Genomic DNA, 17,498 nt, shown 5'->3' on the forward strand with positions numbered 1-17,498 from the left:
CCGTTGGACTTTCATCGTTCGTCGAATCGTAAGTTTCTCTTTATTCTGTGCCGCATACCTGGATGATTGAAAGCAATAAAATGGAAAATGAAAAACAGTCAAGAGATTTGCGCAGGAGACAAGCCTCAGTCTCCATCCAAGCCGTTGGTCGATAGACAGTTTCTGTTCCGGTGTCTTCTGTCGAATGCCTTAGTTGTCCTGTCGTCCAGCAGCAATTTCGCAGTTTCTGCGTCTCTCTTCCGGCCCTCCATTCTTCCATCTCACAGAGGTGTAGTAGCAGCGAGCCCCGGCCCTTGGTGCCGCCCGCCATCTCGAGAGAGCCAGCTGCCGCAGGCTGTCAGGCCCAAGTCTATCTCCCGCCGGGCCCACGGGTTCTCGTTGCTGGTCGCGTCGTAATAGTTGGTCCACCAAGGCGGTCGTCCAGCACCGCGGCTGCCGCTGCCGTTGCCGCTGCCGTAGCTGCCTGGAGCTACGGTCCCTGGATGGCCGCCCTCCTCAGAGCCTGCGGCGGTCAGGTCGGACCGGAAGCCATGGCGGTCTATGGCGCGGACCTGTAGCTGGCCGGCCGTGTCGCAATGCCGCGCCGTGGACGAGGCACTGCCGTCCAGCTGGCTGGCCGTCGCAGCCGTGGTAACTGCAGCCGCAGCCGCAGCCGCAGCCGCAGCCGCTGTCGACATGCCGTAGGCGGCATTCCCAGCGGCGAGGACGGCGTCGATGAGAGCCTGCGGAACTGTCGCATCGTCCGCGGGCTGGCCGTCGTCACCCTCCCGAAGTACCTCGCCCAGGTGCCGCACTTCGCCGACGGGCCGCGACGTATCAATGTACTGTGGCGCGCAGTCTTCGTCAGCCTCGTGCGCAGCAGCACCAGAGCGGTCGTCGTCCGATTCCCGATGCGGGCAGTCATCGCCACCGCCGACGGGGCGCGATGGCGGGTGCAGCGGCAGGCTGGACAGCGCTCGAGGCTGCGCCACCGGGACCGTGTTGGCGCCGCTGCCTTGGCCACCAGCTGCCACGACCGCATCGGCTCGCGGGTTGAACCGTCGCTTCTTATTCGGGTGCACCTGGGAGCCGAAGCTGGAAAACCCCATGGCGGCAGCGATGGCGGCCGCGTCGAGCTCGTCGTCAGAGAGCACATCATCGCTCCCGTCTACCGGATCGGTGGCGCGGTCCGGAGACGCCATGGCCAAGCGTGAGGCGTGCGGCGTGATTCGTGGGTCGTGAGGCGTGAGTGAGGACGGCAAGTGCAGTTGGGACGAGAGCTCAGCTTTCCCATACAGAAGACGCTCTCGCCAAGTCGGCCACTTGGCGGCTTGCACCCCGGTATCGTTCAAGGCAGGAGCCGCACGGATTGCCAGAGAATGCGGGCAAAGAAGAATGCTGGTCGAATGGTTCTTTGCTTCGATTTTGGCTGCGGATAACAAGATAGGTCAAGAGTCTCGTCCTTGGCGCATTCTTTCGTCACGTGGGTAGAATGGCCCGTGCGCACTGCTACTGAGCCCCGACAGTCAGCAGCCTTGTCCGTGAAGAGCGGACTGTGTCACGACGATGGCTCAACCATGACATAACTCCGTCCGCGTGTTTTTGTTGTTGGCCGATGTTATAGCGTAAGTGAGCTCAAGCTATACAAATACACTGTGCACAGGTTGCAATCTGCCGTGACCACCCAGTCATGATGATATAGTCGAAACTTCCTATTTTAGATATCACTGAGTCAATAGCGCCACCCCTCCACCGACTGGAAGGGGCAAGCGCAGAAACAGCTGAAACCAGGGGCAGCTCCTCATTACTAAGCAGACTACAATGACAGCTCAAGCAGCCTCACTTCTGTTGCCAAACAGTTTCACGACCTCTATTTCCTCTCATACGTCGTCTACCCCCACTTCGCAATGCCATCGCCTGCTGAACCGCCTACCCATGTGGCCTCTGTGATCCTGCGCGCGCCATCAAAGTACGCCTCCGCCTCCTCAGCCCCCTTTGTTGCTCCGTCACCAGCCTGGCTGCTGCGCACTTGGACTGTCACCCACTCGACGCTGAGCATGTGGCGCACGGCGCAGAACGTGCGCATCACCTACACCGAGGCCGCTGGCCGGAGCGGCAACCAGGACCTGGTCGAATACGAAGATCTGGACACCAACACCACCACTACACCTAAAGTCCACACTGTCCAGGGTGCCAACACACCCTCGGCCTCGACGACCGGCGCTTTCGACTGGCGCGGCAAGGGCTGGCTCTTCTTCGTCACGTCGCACTGGGAAATCCTCGGCTGGGGCGAGGTCGAAGACCCTGAGGCAGAGGGAGACGACGGGGCTGAACGCTGGGCGGTCACCTGGTTCGCCGCCACCCTCTTCACCCGCGAGGGCATTGATCTGTATAGCAGCCGGCGCGCGGGCCTGCGTCCGGCCACTGTGGCTGCCATCCGTGTTGCCGCTGCCGCTGCCGCCTGGCCGGAGCCGCTGGCTGCTCTCGTGCGCAATCTACAGCCTGTGGCCATTGTTTGAGTTGTTTGAGTCAAAAATCATCGCTTGATTACTAATCATAAATATGCTCGCTTGGCGCTCTATATGCTTCCCGACCATCTGTCCAATGCAAAGGCATTGGCAGATGTCCAAACGGGTCCTTTGTGGAAAGGAACACCGACATAGATGCAGGGTATAGTTGACAGGGATGGGAAATAAGGATGAGAACGCCTAAACATGGCTGTGCGTTACAGATGGGTATCGGTAGTGTACAATGTGTGTCTGAAAATGGTCTGAAAAGTGAAGAAATGGCGTCGTGGTTGCTCCCTACTCCAACGCCTCGGAATGTTTCCGAATGGCCTCGTCCGACAGCGCGCTCATCCACAGACAGCGCTCGGTGACACCCTCGATGGGCTGGAAGCTGTACAGAGCACTGGCCTCGACCAGACGCAACAGCGTCTTGACTGTGCCGGCAGCCATGCGGCAACGCTCAAAGTTGACCAGAGGTGCCGTCGTTGGCGAGCCGGCAATTTCCGATGGCCGCTGTGCGTTGAAAAGAAGGTCATGTGTGTAGATGCCGACAAACGGGATGCAGCCGGCGTCGGCATTGTCAATGCCCACGGCCTCCATCTCGGCCCGCAGGCTGTAAAAGTTGCGTGTTGGCGACACCAGCGCCTCCAGGTCGCGCAACGTGCTTTCGTCTCGCTTCGGCACCAGACTCCATGTCCGGCTCAATCGGTTGACTTCGTTGCTCGTCAGCGCCATCGTGATCTGGCTCATCGTCGCAAAGTTGCGGTACCGCCGGCAGTGTTCCGCAATGTGGATAAACTTGATCAGACAGCGCGCCCGCTCCTCCTCGTTCTGCGTCAGCACCACCTCCGAAATCGCCCATTTGACCATGATGTTGAACCGTGCAATCACCACCTCCACGCCGCGTGCATCGGTGCTGCGCAGAAACTCCACCCACGACCGCGCGTTGCTGTTTTCCGCGTCCTTCCATCGCATCTCGATCAGCTCCTTCCAGTCGATCTCGTGCAGCGCATCCTTCTCGATCAGCGTCAGCTGCTGTGCAAGCATCTCCGACTCGAACGCGAGGATGAACGGCAGGTGCACCGACAGCTTGCGTCCCGTCTCCGTCGATGGCCCGCCAGCTTTGCTCTGGCTAATCGCTCCTCCTTCGAGCAGCCCCAGATCCGGTCCTTGGCTCTGGTGCGAGCTGTGGCTTGCCGATTTGAACCCTCTCAGAATCGCAGTATCGGGCGCTGTCGCCGGCCGCTTCTTCGACCACGGCCGCTGCTCTGGCATCTCCGGCATCTCGGACGCATATGCCGTCTGTGGCGACATCCGCAGCGCCTGCACGAGCGTCATCGGCGGACTTGGCGGCCGGCTGCGCGTCGCCCCGTCCCGCATGTCTGTCTGCGATGCTCGTACCGGCTCGAGCTCCGGGTCGCCGAGCGCGTGTGCTGGCAATCGTGATACTACTGTGTCCGACCTGCCCAGCCGCTGCCGCACCTGTCCGTACATATCCACCTCGTCTTCCCTGTCGAGGTCGGCCGACATTTCCGAGGACAGGTCGCTCGCACCGTCGCTCTCGTCGTCCAGGAACGACGACAGCTCCGTACGCTGGCTCGGACTGCCTGGCATCGTGTCGCCTGCCCGCATCTTCTCGAGGCTGATCGTCTTGCAGACCATTTCATACGACGACGCGTTGTACGACCGAGACCCTGTCGGCTCACCGCCTGCTGCTGTCGGAGTCGGAGTTGACGAGCTGTCGTCCGCGTCAAAGACCGATCGGTTGCCCCACTCATCCGTCACTGCTCTCCTGCTTCGCCCATCGTCCGTCAGGCCGCGGTCCAGCAGAGGTACCGACGAGTACGACTCGCCAGACTCCGACAGGAATGAGTGCAGATCTTCAGCCCTGCGCGGCACCACTGCCGGCCTCACTTCTGGAGGAGGCGACGCAGCCGCCGACTTTCTTCCCTCGGTCGTAGCGTATTCAGAGTCCAGGTCGCTCACGTCGGCGTGTCGCATCTGGTACGCCATCTGTGTTTCCTGAGCCACAGCCGGCGGTGCCATGAGGCCGCTCAGCGGAGGAGCTACTGCTCTCCTCAGCCTCGACTCATCTGCTGGTGATAAATCTATCGAGAGCCTAAGCGACTTCGGTTCAAACCGGCCCTCCAGCTTCAGCAGGGCCGCCTCCACCCCGACATCCTCCTCAGCCTCGTCTGGAATCTGCGCCAACTTCTGCGCTTCCGCCTCGAAAGACGGCCGCATCATCGGCTTGGACGAGTGCGTGCTGAACATCGAGACCTGCCGCTTCGGCTTCTTCTCTGTGAGCATCCCGACCGAAAATCTGTCCGGTTGGTCCCGTGGTGCATGGGCAAAGTCCTGAGATGCCACGCCGATAAAGTTGGCCGAGTCGGGCGCTTGGCTGCGCATGTGTGAGCTGCGAATCGAGTCCGTGTACGCTGTCAGCGAGCCGACGGACCGCGACCGCCGAAGCAGCCCCGTGTCCAGATCGCCTACGTTCTTCACCGCTCTCAAGTCACCTCCCGGGCGCCTCCGCAGGACACGGAGAGGCCGGGGTCCCGTTGTCTCAGTCGACTCGGCGATAGATGCTTCAGAGTATGTTGTGGCATCAAAGCTCAGAAGGGTCGAACGCGCTGCCTTGTCGCCCGATAGGGATGCGAATCGCTGTCGACCGAACGACTGGCTCGACACATAAGATCGGCTAGAGATCTGCCTCGCATGGCCACGCGTCCATCGGGGCGGCACACGGGCAACGGGCGACAAGGCCGTGTTGAATGTGTCCGCTTCTTTGTCCTCTGCCTCATGACTGTCCTCATCCCCAATGTCGAGTGACACCACCGACTGAACAGACGTCACGGACGGGATAGATGTAACAGACCCAGCAGGCTGATGCCCAAACGCCGCATCCCCTGTCAGATAATCGATCAAATCCGACGACGGAATCATGACGTCGTCTCCTTGGACGCTCGAACGGGACAGACCGCCCAGGGTGTCCATATCCGGGACGAAGGGCGGGAGGGGTTCGGTGCGCGGCCGTGGGTGCAAAGCCCGTGATCCCAAGATGTACGACGATCGTCTGGGAGTGCCCACAGCCTGGCCTGGTGGCGTTGTCGGTGGTGTCGGATCGGCACCAAACGCCTCAAGAGTTAGACCTGACGCCGGCAAAGCCCCGGTCATGACAGGGAAGTCAAGCGCCAGCGTGTCGTCGAAAATCAGGATGGACTTGCTACCAGTCGTGATGCCGGTGTCTCTGGTAGGTCGATAATTGTCCCTCCCCTGGCCGTCGAAGCCGGGCAAAATGCTGCCAGAATACGTCGCCGCCGGAGTCGGACTGCTCGGCTTCTCTTCTGGCAGCATCTGAATCGGAAGATTGAGCACGCTGTCGTCGTCCTGCTTGGACGTTCCAGCCGAGGCATTCTCGCGCAACGCCATTCTGAAGTCTTCTGCAATCTTGGCACCAAGAAGATCGATTCGGACGGGAGAGCGAACCCCGTTGCAACGCGGCCGAGCTTGCGGTACGATGGCTGTGCCGGGAAGACGGTTGATGGTGGCCCCACGTGGGCCAATAGGCGAGATGTTGATGTAGTTGCCGTTTGTCGAAGAGATGGGTTGGCCTCTTGTACTGAGAGCCCGGCGAACACCACCCAGCAGTCTCCGCATGCCCTGGCCAGACATGGCTGACGCCTTCTGTTTTTGCGCGTCCAGGGGCTCCAGAGATTCACGCTGGAGGACTGTGGTCTGGCGAGCGGGCATGCCGTATGTGCTGGGTGAAAGTACCTCAACATATGGCTGGCCAGGCGGGAATACGGCGCCTCGAACAAGGCTTCCCGCGTATGGAAGCGTCATCAGAAAGTCGGTATCTTTCAGCATCGATTTTTCCGAAGCCGCCGTAAGTTCCCGAAACGAATCTGTCTGGCTTGTGCTCCGCTTGTGTGGCGAGTTTGTAGACTGGCTGGGACGCACGCGTTTTCCCATGAGGGCACGCGGTGTGGTGGCCACGGGGCCTGCACTGCTGTAAGTCAGGCTCGGGTCCACGGGATGAGCTGCAGGTGGAAGGCCCATGCCAGCCTGGACGAGACGCAGGTTCTTGGTCGGAAACGAGCAGGAGACAAAGTCGAGACTCGTCACGCTCAACGGGGAGGAGGCCCCTCTGCGGGCAGCGACGCCAGTCGAGCGGGTTTGATTTTCGGGTGTGGCAGGCCGATCGCCTAGGATCATTGAGTCAATATGGCCGGTCCGCTTGCTACCAGCACCGAAGTCGTCATACATTTCCGGCTCGTCCATCGTTTCGGATGGCCCATAGTCCGCCGCATAGCCCTCGCCGTTTGGGTCGTCCAAGTAGATATCGCCCGCCATGGCTTGCCCCCAAAAGCTTGGGTCCAGGGCAGGGTTGCGGTGGCCAGCAATTCCGCCCGGCGAAATGGGCACATCTGACCCCACGGAGTCATCAAATTCGGCCCCGTCCCAGTACTGAGCGCAAGACCGTCGCCAACACTTCTTCAACTCGGCCAGGATCTTCAAGGGAACCTTGCAGGCGCTATCCCCCTGAGCCAGGTCGTCAACGAGGGTGTTAATCAACCGACAGAAAAGAAGGCGCAGCTCGTAGTCGATAACAAAGTCGTCCATAAAGTAGTTGAGAATCCAGTGGCGCAGAGCAACAAAGGTGCGCACGCGAACCACAGTACCGACCTCATCATCCCGGTTGACTGCCCAGCGTAGACGAGCGACTAGCATGCGGAGGAGATCGTTAGGATCCAGGAAGGCGCGGTATGTGAGGAAGAAATCGGAGACGAGGTCGTAGTCCATGAATTTGGGCGAAGTAATCTCAGCGACGAGTCGGGGCGGCGTGGCAGCTGCAATGGAGCCGGTTGCGGGGGAAAAGCGGACGACGGAACGATCGTCGCAGGCCGGCTTGAATGTGAGAGCGTCGAACATGGACGGGTCGATGTCGAAGTAGTTGGACTGGTGAGATTCGAGAACAGGGACGCTCTCTGGTCTGCTGTGTAGCCGCATGCGTGGCGACGTGGGCAATGAGTACGATATTTCGCCAATACGGCCATCGGCAAAGTTCAGACGGCGGGGAGACATGTCCTCTGTTCGCAGCGGTAGATGGCCAATAGCTTGGTAGGAACGTCTGCTGGAGCGAACTTCCTCTGTCGAGGCATACGAAGAACCGCGCAACATAGGAGTCCCTCGGGGGGTAAAACGTGGCGTGCCCAGCTTCCAAGTGGGAATGGCGATTTCGATAAGTGCTGAAGGGTCTTTCTGCTCGAGATCTTCGACCGTCTTGGCCCTGGCCATGTCTGCTGGTTGTGTGATGACGATTTTGAAGCCACCTGGGTCAGACTCGTGAGCAATGCTAGCGTCACGAACAGTCGAGTCTGAGATAGCACGACGGTGGCCGCTGCCAGCGCGACCAAGCGAACGACGAGAAGCCGCAGGGGGGTTGCCGAGATGGTTTTTTCTCGCAGTCGTCGGGGAGAACTCGTCTGGGGTGTAGTCGCTGCCATAAAGAAAGCTAGAGTCGTCGAGTGGTGATAATTGTGGCGGGTACTGCGCCCATTGTTGTTGCTGTTGCTGTTGTTCGTCGCGTCTGTCTGTGTCTGGTACGAGGACGTCCAGTCCTGCGGTGCTGGGTGGCGTCATAGGGAAGACAAAGCTGGGCTGAGGGAAGCGCAAGTGTGCTGGTCGAACAGTTGGCCTGTGTGTGCCTGTGTCAGCTGCAATTCCAGTGGCCAAAAGCCAGGGTAGCAGGCGCCCAAGACTTACCTCAGGTAGATACGGCCGTTGTTTCCCACGTTCGACACGATAAATTGGCGACACTCTCGACCGGCCGAGGAGCCATCCGGAGCGATGTCGGAGTCACCACCGTCGGTGGTGGCCCGCCGGTCAGCCTTGTTCTCCTCCTGGCTTCGGCGCTCGGTTACTGGCAGCAGCGACTTAGGCGTGGAGTTGTTGGACGCGATGCGCGTGCGCAGACGTGCTCCGGGTCGCGGGGCGTGGCGATCCGAGGCTCGCTTGTTTTTTGCGTCGCGGAGGGAGCCCTTGCTCCGAGCCAAGCCGGTGGCTTCAGATTTTGCTATTGATGGGATTCGCCCGCCTTGTTTTCTGACTTTTGGGGCCGTGTTTTCAAAAGACTCTCGTGGAGATCCGGCATGCGATGCAGCCGAATGGTCTCCCTGCTGCGGCCGTGCCCGGGGCATCGCGATGCTGTCCGGCTCGTCCATGTCCCGGTCGGCAGGGAACATGATGGGGAGTTCAAAAGTCGCCTCCATGTCTGCTGCTGTTGCTACGGCTTTTGTGGCTGCTGCGGCTGCGGCTGTTGCGCTCCCATACGCTGCGGCTGTGGCTGCTCCCTCAAAGGCCTCGGGCCGGGGGGGACGACAGCGTATTGTTGTTGACCACGACGGGTTCTTGGAAGCGAGGCATTGATGGCGGAGCAGAAGACGGGCGACGGATGGTAAAGACGGTAGGCTTGAAGGATTGTCGTCGGGCGAAATGCCAGAGTCGTTCCGAGAGGTGTTTTTGCGGGTAGTCGTGCTATGTATTTTGCAATTCGCGGGAGGAAAGGAAGGGAAAGAAGTCGAGCCTTCCCTGCAGGCAGAGTCAGTGCGGCAGGAGAATGGAGCAGCGGCTGGAGAGAGGGCGGGCTGTCATTAGAAAGTAGGAAGGGGCGATGGGTGGAGGTTGGGAGGGGGGTGGAATTGGGGGTTTGTGCGCAGAGAGGGACACGGCCAACGCGTGGAAGAAGCGGTAAGGTTAGCACTAACTCTCCAGCCGCTCCTGCGCGTTCTTGCACGTAGTCGTAGTCGTACTTGCTTCCAACAGCCGGTTTCTGGACTCGAGGCAGCCGGTTTGCCTGGTGGAGAAAAGCGGGATTGGTAGCACCCAGAGCACTCCGTAGATTGTATGATTACAAGATGCATATTACGGAGTAAGATACGTTTGACGACACGACGCCGACCAAGGGCATGCAGAGCGGGCGCGGCAGGCCCTCAGGCTGAACGGAGCGTGTCCATAGGCCAGGGCCCGGCGACACTGGCAAGGGGAGAGCCCTGTCTGGGCAGTGTGCAGGCCCCACAGCAACAACTTCGGATGGGGAGCCTGGACTGTTGGACGAGACTGGATGCAATAATACGAGTACGAGACAGGCAGAAGGAGAGGCTTGCTCCTGCCGCCTGAAAGGCTAGGCGCGCTAGCGCTCGTTGAAAATAACATAGCGGGCCCTAAGCCCGGCCCAGCTGTGGGCTTTAGGCAGGAGCAAGTAAGATATGGAGTACGTATCTTGCATAATAAGATACAACTTGGAGCTCCTGCAGGTGCGACAGAGTGCACATGTGACCAGCGAGCAAAAGGAGGGCCGGAGAGGGCTGCACACGAATGCATAGTACGAGTACTCGGTACGTGGAATCTTACGGCCGCGGGGGTCATGACAGGGAGAGGCTTGGCTGCCCATTATGCTCCGTCAGGTGAGAAGCGGCAGCTAGGCCATGGAGTTACGGCAGACGCCGGCTGTCTGGCTGGGCAAAGTTCGGAGTACGGAGTACCGGGGAATAAGAGAGGGAAAAAAGTACTCCATTCTCGTATGGAGAAGCTGGTATATCACGGAGAAGTCAGCCGGGTGGAACCATGGTGGCCTGGGAACGCCAGTTTGGGGGGGTCCTTTAGGTACTTGTAATTACAGGCAGGGGCGCCAGTCGCATTCTGTGTGCCCACAGTGCCGATCGTTGGCTGAGAGCTACACCGAGCGACTGCTCTGTGTCTTGCGTCGCACAAAGACAAGACGAAAGGAAGGAGACACCCGACACAAGTCGGTCTTCTCCGCACAGACTCAAGCACAATGCTCAGACCTGGTCATGCGCCGTTATGCACAACGTGCACTAGTTCCAATGGTCGGCACAAGCCCCACACACAAACCAACAGGCGAAAATCCGACTGCGACTCGTACGATACGAGTGATTTCTCGTCGACAGGCTGTGCATGTCCGTTCTGCACGACGGAGACGGCCTGCCGGTGGCTGATGCACCTGCACCTGCATCACCACCATTTGGCGCTGCTACAATGTCATTGGCGGTCTCATCAGGGGAGCCCATGCGCAGACGCGATCTGCAGGTTGTGAGATACATACATAGTAGCATGGCACGAGGCAGGCTGCGCTCTTTCGCCGCTTACATACTCATGCACAGGGGGCGGGCAGAGCCTTGGCCTTTTGCGGACGAGTACGGAAATGATCGACAGTGTCGGAGTTTTCCGTCCAGTGCAGCCTATACTCGGTACTTTCGCACAGCAGCAATTCTGCTGGGAAATGAGCCCATGGCCGTGGAGAAAGACGAGGAGACGAGGGCCAAGGAGAAGATGGAGAGATGAAAGAAGACGCAACAGACAATGGGCGAGCAGCAGGAAACTGGGATGTCAACTGTGCCAGACCCTTGGGATGACTAGCAAACCCTGCAATCTCCAGGGCAGTCAGGCGAGGGCCATTTGTTTGACAACTCTAATCGGCTCGCCCCAAAGCCCCTGGTGCCTCACAGGGTCGTTGGGAGGAAATCAGGCCGAGTGACTGGTAAGATACATGTCAGACTCGAGCATGCACGAGGGCAGACAGCGGCCGGAGCTTTGGCCGGCTTTGGCAGGCCGAATGGTCCACTAGCCGTCAAAGACGGCCCAGCGACCTGACCTGTCCTTCCCCGTGTGCCGCTACCCCCGATGCAGAAAGATGGTCCAGCCGATGTGCTCGTTTATGTTAGCCATTGTCTCGTCCCGCTATTTCCGCTGGAGCCGAGGGCTTCATTCCTCAAACTGCGACGTGCGTCGTAGAGTCTCGTGGCCGGGGCCCAGTCCAGTAAGATGCCGGCAGGGGTACATACAGGATCAAGATACGGGAAAGTTGATGGTTCTTTTGTTCTTCATCGAGCTACGACGCAGTCGATCCCATCGCCAATGTGATGAGTTAAAAAAAAGAAACAAGACAGGGTGCGGACGCAAACATGGAAACCCAATTTCTTAACTCCCAATTCATTATTCGCTTTAACTGACTGTCCTACGAGTACGATAATACTCGCTGGACTCGCACGTATCCTCGGCATGTGCCCTCCTATCCATTCGCTGCATGGCTAGTGCTGACAAGAGAGGCCGGACGCCAGGCTGCTCGCCACATCGAATCCTCTTTTTCATTCTAACGCCTTCTCTCTCGCGTGGCCAGGACGCCGGCGCAAACCCAGGAGCCAATTTGTCGGGAGAGCAGGGTGGTGTGGAGAGCGAAAAGGGGGTCCAAAGGGGGGCGGACGAGACGACTGGTCAATTCGGGCCAGCAGAGAACAGACTACCGCAGGTCAAGAGGCAGGCTCTGTGTGGCGAGAGTACTCCGTATTACGACGGATATGGATCAAGGCAAGGAGACACGCACGAGATGAAGATGGAGGCCCTCCACACAAATCGGAAGCCGGGCTTCCGGCAGCTGAATGGCTGACGTTGCACTGCTGCATGCACAAAGGAGAAGAATGGCCTCCAATATTCTACTTTTGCTTTCTGCACGCAGATTGGCACGCCTTTGCTCAGACGGAATATCGTTGATGACATGGCTCTAATCTATCCCTCTCATTCTTCCTATTCTCTTTCTCCTATTCTCTTTCTCCTATTCTTCTTCCCCCATCTACACACTTCCCGGATTGTTCGCCGCCATCGCCCGGCCCAGCTGATCGGCAAACCAGCCGGCTGCGTCGTCCACCATGGCCGCCGACTCGGCCATTGTCAGCACCGTCTTGATGCCGACGCCGACGTGATCGCCACCGCCGTTGTACTGGCGCACGGTGTCGATGGCCTGACCAACGTCAGCCGTGTCGCTAAAGGCGCCAAACTGCGTTAGGGCAGCCGCCAGCTCGGTCGTGTCAGCCACGGCCGGCACGGCCACTTGGCGATCAAAGGCCTCGGTCATGTCCAGCTGGTCGAGCACAGAACGCCGCGATGTCGTCGCCAGGATCAGAAGCCGGTGGCCCTTGGGCGGTGGCGCCCGCAGCAGCGTCAGCAGCGCCTGCACCATCACGTTGGACATGCGCGGGCCCACCGGGTTCCACTCAATCAGCCGCTCAATGTTGTCCAGGATCAACAGGCTCAGCGGCGACTTGTACGCGTCCGTAAACACCTTGTGCAGGTAGTCCTTCTTGCCGGCCTCGTTGAAGTAGCCCACCAGGCTCTCGGGAGTGACTGTGTTGTTAGTATCGTGGCATAAGTCGGATCATGACAAGAGAATGGAACACGTACCAGCCTTGATGAAGGGAAATCCGCTCTTGATAGCCACATGTGTAGCCAGAGCCGTCTTTCCGCTGCCAGCAGGACCGTGCTGTAGATGTCAGCGACACGATTACCAAAAAAAAAAAAAAAAAAAAAAAAAGGCAGTGGGGGAGAAGAAACACCCACCAACAGCACAGACAGATGCCGCAGTCGGTCCAGCTGCCGCACGTTGCCGGCGTACACCTCGCACTCCCGGATGATGTTCTCAATGGTGCGCGAGTAGTGGATGATGCCGTATGTCAGCGCCTCCTCAAGCTCTTCGTCCGACACGCCAAAGGCCGCCTTGACCTCTGTCAAGCCGCTCTCAAAGTCGCTCATGTTGACCTTCATCTGCGACACATCGTCGCTGATGCCCGCCATCGTGTCCACCTTGATGTGTCGGTCTGCACGGTTAGCCGGGTGCTGTCAATGCCGCAAAAGGGAAGAGAAAAAGCTAGGACATACTGAACGCAAACGAGGTGGCGCTCTTCACCAGACCAGACAGCTCGGCACCGCTAAAGTTCTTGGTCTTCGAAGCTAGCTTATCAATGTCGACATCGCGGTCGAGGATGCCGTTCTTGGACATCTTGGCCGTGTGGATCTTGAGACTGCGGACAGGTCAGTCGGAGCAAAGGTGACAGAACGAGGGGAACAGCACGTACATCTGCACGCGTCCTTCCTCGTCTGGCAGCGAGATCTCAATCTGCACTTCCAGACGACCCGGACGCAGGAGAGCGTCGTCGATCATGTCCTTCCTGTTGGTCATGCCAACCAGCAGGATGTTGTTCAGCTGGTCCACACCGTCTAGCTTACTCAGAAGCTGGTTCACGACGCTGTCGCCCACACCTGTGCCACCGCTTCCCGAGCCTCTCTGCTTGCACACCGCGTCCAGCTCGTCGAAGATGATCACGTGCAGCTGCGACTCGTCTCCCTTTTCCTTGTATTCCTTCTCGGCATCGGCCTATCCCATCGTCAGCACGGATCTGCCTGTCTTTGAACGCGCACGCGCCTGGGTCTTACAAATAATTTTCGGATGTTCTCCTCGCTCTGACCGACTGCGCTGCTGTCAGATATGAAACTAGCTGATCGCCAGTGTCTCTCGTGTCCACGTACCATATTTGTTCAGCACCTCCGGTCCGTTGATCACCTTGGGCTCTGCGCCAGTCAATATCGCCCAGCAAACCCAATTTTTCCCAGACAGCTGTTGCACACGTACCTCGTGCATTCAGCATCTTGCCGATCTGGCGCGCAATGAGCGTCTTGCCCGTGCCCGGCGGCCCGTATAACAGGATGCCCTTGACGTGCAGTACGCCCAGTTTCTCGATCAAGCCGGGCGGGAAGATGCGCGACGCAAAGGCGCGACGGAAGATGGTCGAGAACTCGTTGTCGAGGCCGCCGATGCCCATGTCCTCGAACTTGAAGTCGGGCGCAATGATCGAGTTGGCGGCCGCCCGCTTCGTCGACCCGGACAGCTTGATCGGCGAGCCGGCGTTCTTGTAGAACGAGATGGCCGTCTGCGGCACCAGGATGCCACGGGCACCCGGATCTGTGCGCGTGGCTGCGCCAGCCGCCGCCGCCGCCGCTCCGCTGGCCTTTTCCATGCTCAGGTCGGCCAGCTGGACCGTCTTGATGACCAGCGAAAGCGGCATGTTGTGCACGTCCAACAGCAGCCGCTGACCCGGCGCAAAGATCTGGTTGGCAAACGTCTTGGTCATCACGTCGGCCAGCGCGTCCTGGTCGTACGTCGTGTCCGTCACCTTCTTGGCCGACGCAAATCCGATCTCGACGTCCATCGTGCCCAGATACGCCTGGCTGCCGCCTGCAGCAAACGGGCTGTACACCTCGCCGATCAGCTCGTCCATCATGCCCACCCGCAGCCACGTCCGCTGTGGGTCTGACAGAGCAATGCAGCCGTCAGGAAATCCCGGTGTCGGCCGTGCCGTCACCACAAAGTCGCCGTCCAGCATGTTTCCCGTCAGCCGCAGATACAGGTCCGATCCATCGCGCGACGGTGGAAAGTCCCGCGGCGACACCGCACACACGTTGGTGAAGATGTATACCTGCTGCAGCGTCTTGTCGTCCACCTTGGCCAGCCGCAATCGCACGCCACCCCCATACCCTTGTTGTGGCGGTTGCTGCATCTGTGTCGGCGCCTGTTGAGGGGCCCTTCCATAATTGCCGACTGGTGCCCGTTGCTGCGGCGCCCCGTAGCCCCGTGTTCCTCCATCGTAGCCGGGCGGTGGTGGTGCGCCGCCGCCTGGACGTCCGGGAAGCCCGCCGCCACGGGCTTTGTTGCCAAAGAGATTGCCTCGCAAATCCATTGTGCCTTGTTACTGCTGTCGATGACGAGTTGGTCGATGATAATCTACCGCCTGCGGCTCGGATCAGAAGCGAGGATCAATAGAGAGTGATCGTATTAGGCAGTCCGGTTCGGTATTTGATTCTTGCAGCTGGTGATTCTGTGAAGTTAGGCAGCTGTCTCTGGAGATGTGTCCTTGTCAGCGCTGCATCATAAGACCATCGATAGCTCTTGTCGCTGTCGGCCTTACCTCGATGCTCTCCGTCGTGCTATCTACAAGCAAATGGCCCTCCCAGAAGGCAGAATCAACAGTAATTACAGCAAGATCGCTTCTGTCCAGGTAATGTTCACAATTCGGTTGCGTCAAAGACGTTTCAAGTCTGGGGGAAGCTTCCTGGTCCAGCCTGCGACGTAATTAGCCACTGCAACTTTGCCCCTCTCCACCGGAACCACGGCTAGCACGGTCCCTTCCCAGAACAGCTTACCGCCACATGAGGCGGGGGCGCTTGATTATGTCATCGAATCGCCCGAGCAGGTTGCTGTCTTTATTGTGCTAAAACATCGAGGCCACCCGCTAGGCAACCGTGTAAAAGAACTTCCAACTTCGAAAGACATTACAATTCCGCCTTGTTGGCGAGCAGCGGAGGTGCCACTCGCTTTCCTATCGCGTTACTCTCCCATGCACTCATAGCCCTTAAAATATCACCTTCGCCGCCTGCTTTGGCAACAATAACCATGCCGTACGCCCTGCCATTAAAGTTATCTGCATATCCCAGCGGTACCACGCCGGCTGGATAACCTGCAGCTGCAGCAATTGTGACGATGCGGCCATCCAGAGGCCCCATCAGAACCGTGGCCTTACCTTCTCCAAGAATCCGGTCAAAAGCGTTCCGGGCCTTGTGGCGAATGAATTCAGCTATGGCGTCTCTCTCCTCTTGTGTCAGCTTGCATTTCACCGTATTCTCCAATTGCTGCTGTGCTGGAAACTCTGTCATCAAATCAGCAGTGGGTAAGCCAATCCTTCGAGTGAGACGCCAATGACAGGAGCTCTTACCTGGCGGCAACTCTAGATCCATATGTTCTTTGTTCCATTGGATCAGCTGCTCGGCAGTTCGCACTTCAGATTCAGTATATTCACCAAGGAATGAATCTATCCCTCCGGCCAGATCAAAGTTCCAGACTAGCTCTAGGGCATCTTTACCGTTGTGGCTGATCTCATCCGCCTGCAGCAGAACCACGCCTTCCGTCACTGCCGCCTGCTGTGCCTGGATTTTCTTGGCTACGTCTTTCATTTCTCGCAACTAAGTTTCTCTTGTCAGAAAAGTGCCGTGGCCTCGATAGCGATGCAAGGGACTCCTACCTGTTTATTCCGGACACTGTCTTCCCTGGCACATACGGCCGGATGAAGCTCCCATGCTTCTGGTTCCACAAATGCAACTTTCTGGCCTTCCCAGGACCCAGTCAGGAAGGCGGAGTAGCTCGTCTCCATCATTGCGCCGATCAAATCGGCAAGGTCTTGTGAGGTCTTGGCCATGCCACCAAGGCTGTCGGTCAGAGGAGATTGTGGTGACGTGCCCTGTGTGCTCAAGGCACCAACAGTCACCTTCATTCCGTAAAGAGAGGACCTTCCAGACGGTTGTGTGATGGAGCCATCAGACTCTGTCCCCAGAGCCAGAGGGGCGAAACCGGCGGCCACAGCTACAGCAGAACCCGAAGACGAACCTCCTGGAGCGCTGTGGCCTAGGATCTTGTCTCCCAAAACATACCCACCGAGCACATACGGTGTCTGTGTCTGGCCACCGATGGCCGACCACCCCGTCGCTATCCCATATCCTTTGGAGCCCGCCCATTCCTGGGGGAAAAGGACAAATTAGCAACTATGAAGCTGGACGACATGCAAGTGCCCCTTATTCACTCACAGAGAGGTTTGCCTTGGCCAGAATTATCACACCTGCCGCCAGCAGACGGCTGATAATGGGTGCGTTCTTTGCTTTGGCACCTACTAGCGCGTAGGATCCGCAGGTTGTGTCCATGCCAAGTGAACTGTCTGTCATTATATTGTCTTTGACAACAATAGGAATCCCATGCAACGGACCCCGGATATGGCCGTTCGCTCGCTCTGTATCGAGCATCTCGGCCCGTTCTTCGAGGATTCGCCGAGGCGCCGTGGAAATAATTGCATTCAGTTTGAAGCCATTCTTGTTATGGCACTCAATTTGCCTGAGGTAAACGTCAATCAGATCAATGCTGGAAATGCCTTGTGCCAGAAGCTCTTGCAGCATTTGGACTGTCACAGTCAGAGGATCAAAACAGATCACTGCCATATTTCTTGTGTCTAGTCGGTCTGGTAGTTCAAGATAGGACGGAGAACCTGCCTCTCTGTTTTTATAACATTTATTGCTGGCCTCTATACAGACAAACATTTGTCTCGGCTTGAAGCTACG

At 58.4% G+C, this 17,498-nt stretch overlaps 7 protein-coding genes across 7 annotated transcripts; 3 read left to right on the forward strand and 4 right to left on the reverse strand.

Annotated features, from left to right (window-relative positions):
• Positions 1-260: 260 nt before the first annotated feature.
• On the reverse strand, positions 261-1,181 carry CMQ_7018 (uncharacterized protein; the record flags this gene model as incomplete). The annotated part of the gene is made up of 1 exon (XM_014320704.1): positions 261-1,181. One exon carries the CDS (start codon positions 1,179-1,181, stop codon positions 261-263), a length of 921 nt encoding a protein of 306 aa, XP_014176179.1.
• Positions 1,182-1,886: 705 nt separating this feature from the next.
• CMQ_6632 (uncharacterized protein) lies at positions 1,887-2,498 on the forward strand (the record flags this gene model as incomplete). Its single annotated transcript, XM_014320318.1, has 1 exon — positions 1,887-2,498. The coding sequence occupies one exon, from the start codon at positions 1,887-1,889 to the stop codon at positions 2,496-2,498; it is 612 nt and encodes a 203-aa protein (XP_014175793.1).
• A 285-nt stretch (positions 2,499-2,783) lies between these two features.
• CMQ_6721 (low temperature essential protein) lies at positions 2,784-8,761 on the reverse strand (the record flags this gene model as incomplete). Its single annotated transcript, XM_014320407.1, has 2 exons — positions 2,784-8,187; positions 8,256-8,761. 2 exons carry the CDS (start codon positions 8,759-8,761, stop codon positions 2,784-2,786), a joined length of 5,910 nt encoding a protein of 1,969 aa, XP_014175882.1.
• Positions 8,762-10,466: 1,705 nt separating this feature from the next.
• On the forward strand, positions 10,467-10,853 carry CMQ_6754 (uncharacterized protein; the record flags this gene model as incomplete). Its single annotated transcript, XM_014320440.1, has 1 exon — positions 10,467-10,853. One exon carries the CDS (start codon positions 10,467-10,469, stop codon positions 10,851-10,853), a length of 387 nt encoding a protein of 128 aa, XP_014175915.1.
• Positions 10,854-11,595: 742 nt separating this feature from the next.
• CMQ_6580 (uncharacterized protein) lies at positions 11,596-11,955 on the forward strand (the record flags this gene model as incomplete). Its single annotated transcript, XM_014320266.1, has 1 exon — positions 11,596-11,955. The coding sequence occupies one exon, from the start codon at positions 11,596-11,598 to the stop codon at positions 11,953-11,955; it is 360 nt and encodes a 119-aa protein (XP_014175741.1).
• Positions 11,956-12,138: 183 nt separating this feature from the next.
• On the reverse strand, positions 12,139-15,076 carry CMQ_6748 (vesicular fusion factor; the record flags this gene model as incomplete). The annotated part of the gene is made up of 8 exons (XM_014320434.1): positions 12,139-12,689; positions 12,747-12,825; positions 12,903-13,159; positions 13,221-13,363; positions 13,418-13,716; positions 13,776-13,810; positions 13,869-13,910; positions 13,972-15,076. The coding sequence occupies 8 exons, from the start codon at positions 15,074-15,076 to the stop codon at positions 12,139-12,141; spliced, it is 2,511 nt and encodes an 836-aa protein (XP_014175909.1).
• Positions 15,077-15,668: 592 nt separating this feature from the next.
• On the reverse strand, positions 15,669-17,336 carry CMQ_6711 (amidase family protein; the record flags this gene model as incomplete). The annotated part of the gene is made up of 4 exons (XM_014320397.1): positions 15,669-16,042; positions 16,109-16,355; positions 16,451-16,906; positions 16,974-17,336. 4 exons carry the CDS (start codon positions 17,334-17,336, stop codon positions 15,669-15,671), a joined length of 1,440 nt encoding a protein of 479 aa, XP_014175872.1.
• Positions 17,337-17,498: the final 162 nt, after the last annotated feature.

This window comes from Grosmannia clavigera (genome assembly GCF_000143105.1).
Source record: "Grosmannia clavigera kw1407 unplaced genomic scaffold GCSC_108, whole genome shotgun sequence".
In the NCBI taxonomy this organism is placed as follows: Eukaryota; Fungi; Ascomycota; class Sordariomycetes; order Ophiostomatales; family Ophiostomataceae; genus Leptographium; species Leptographium clavigerum.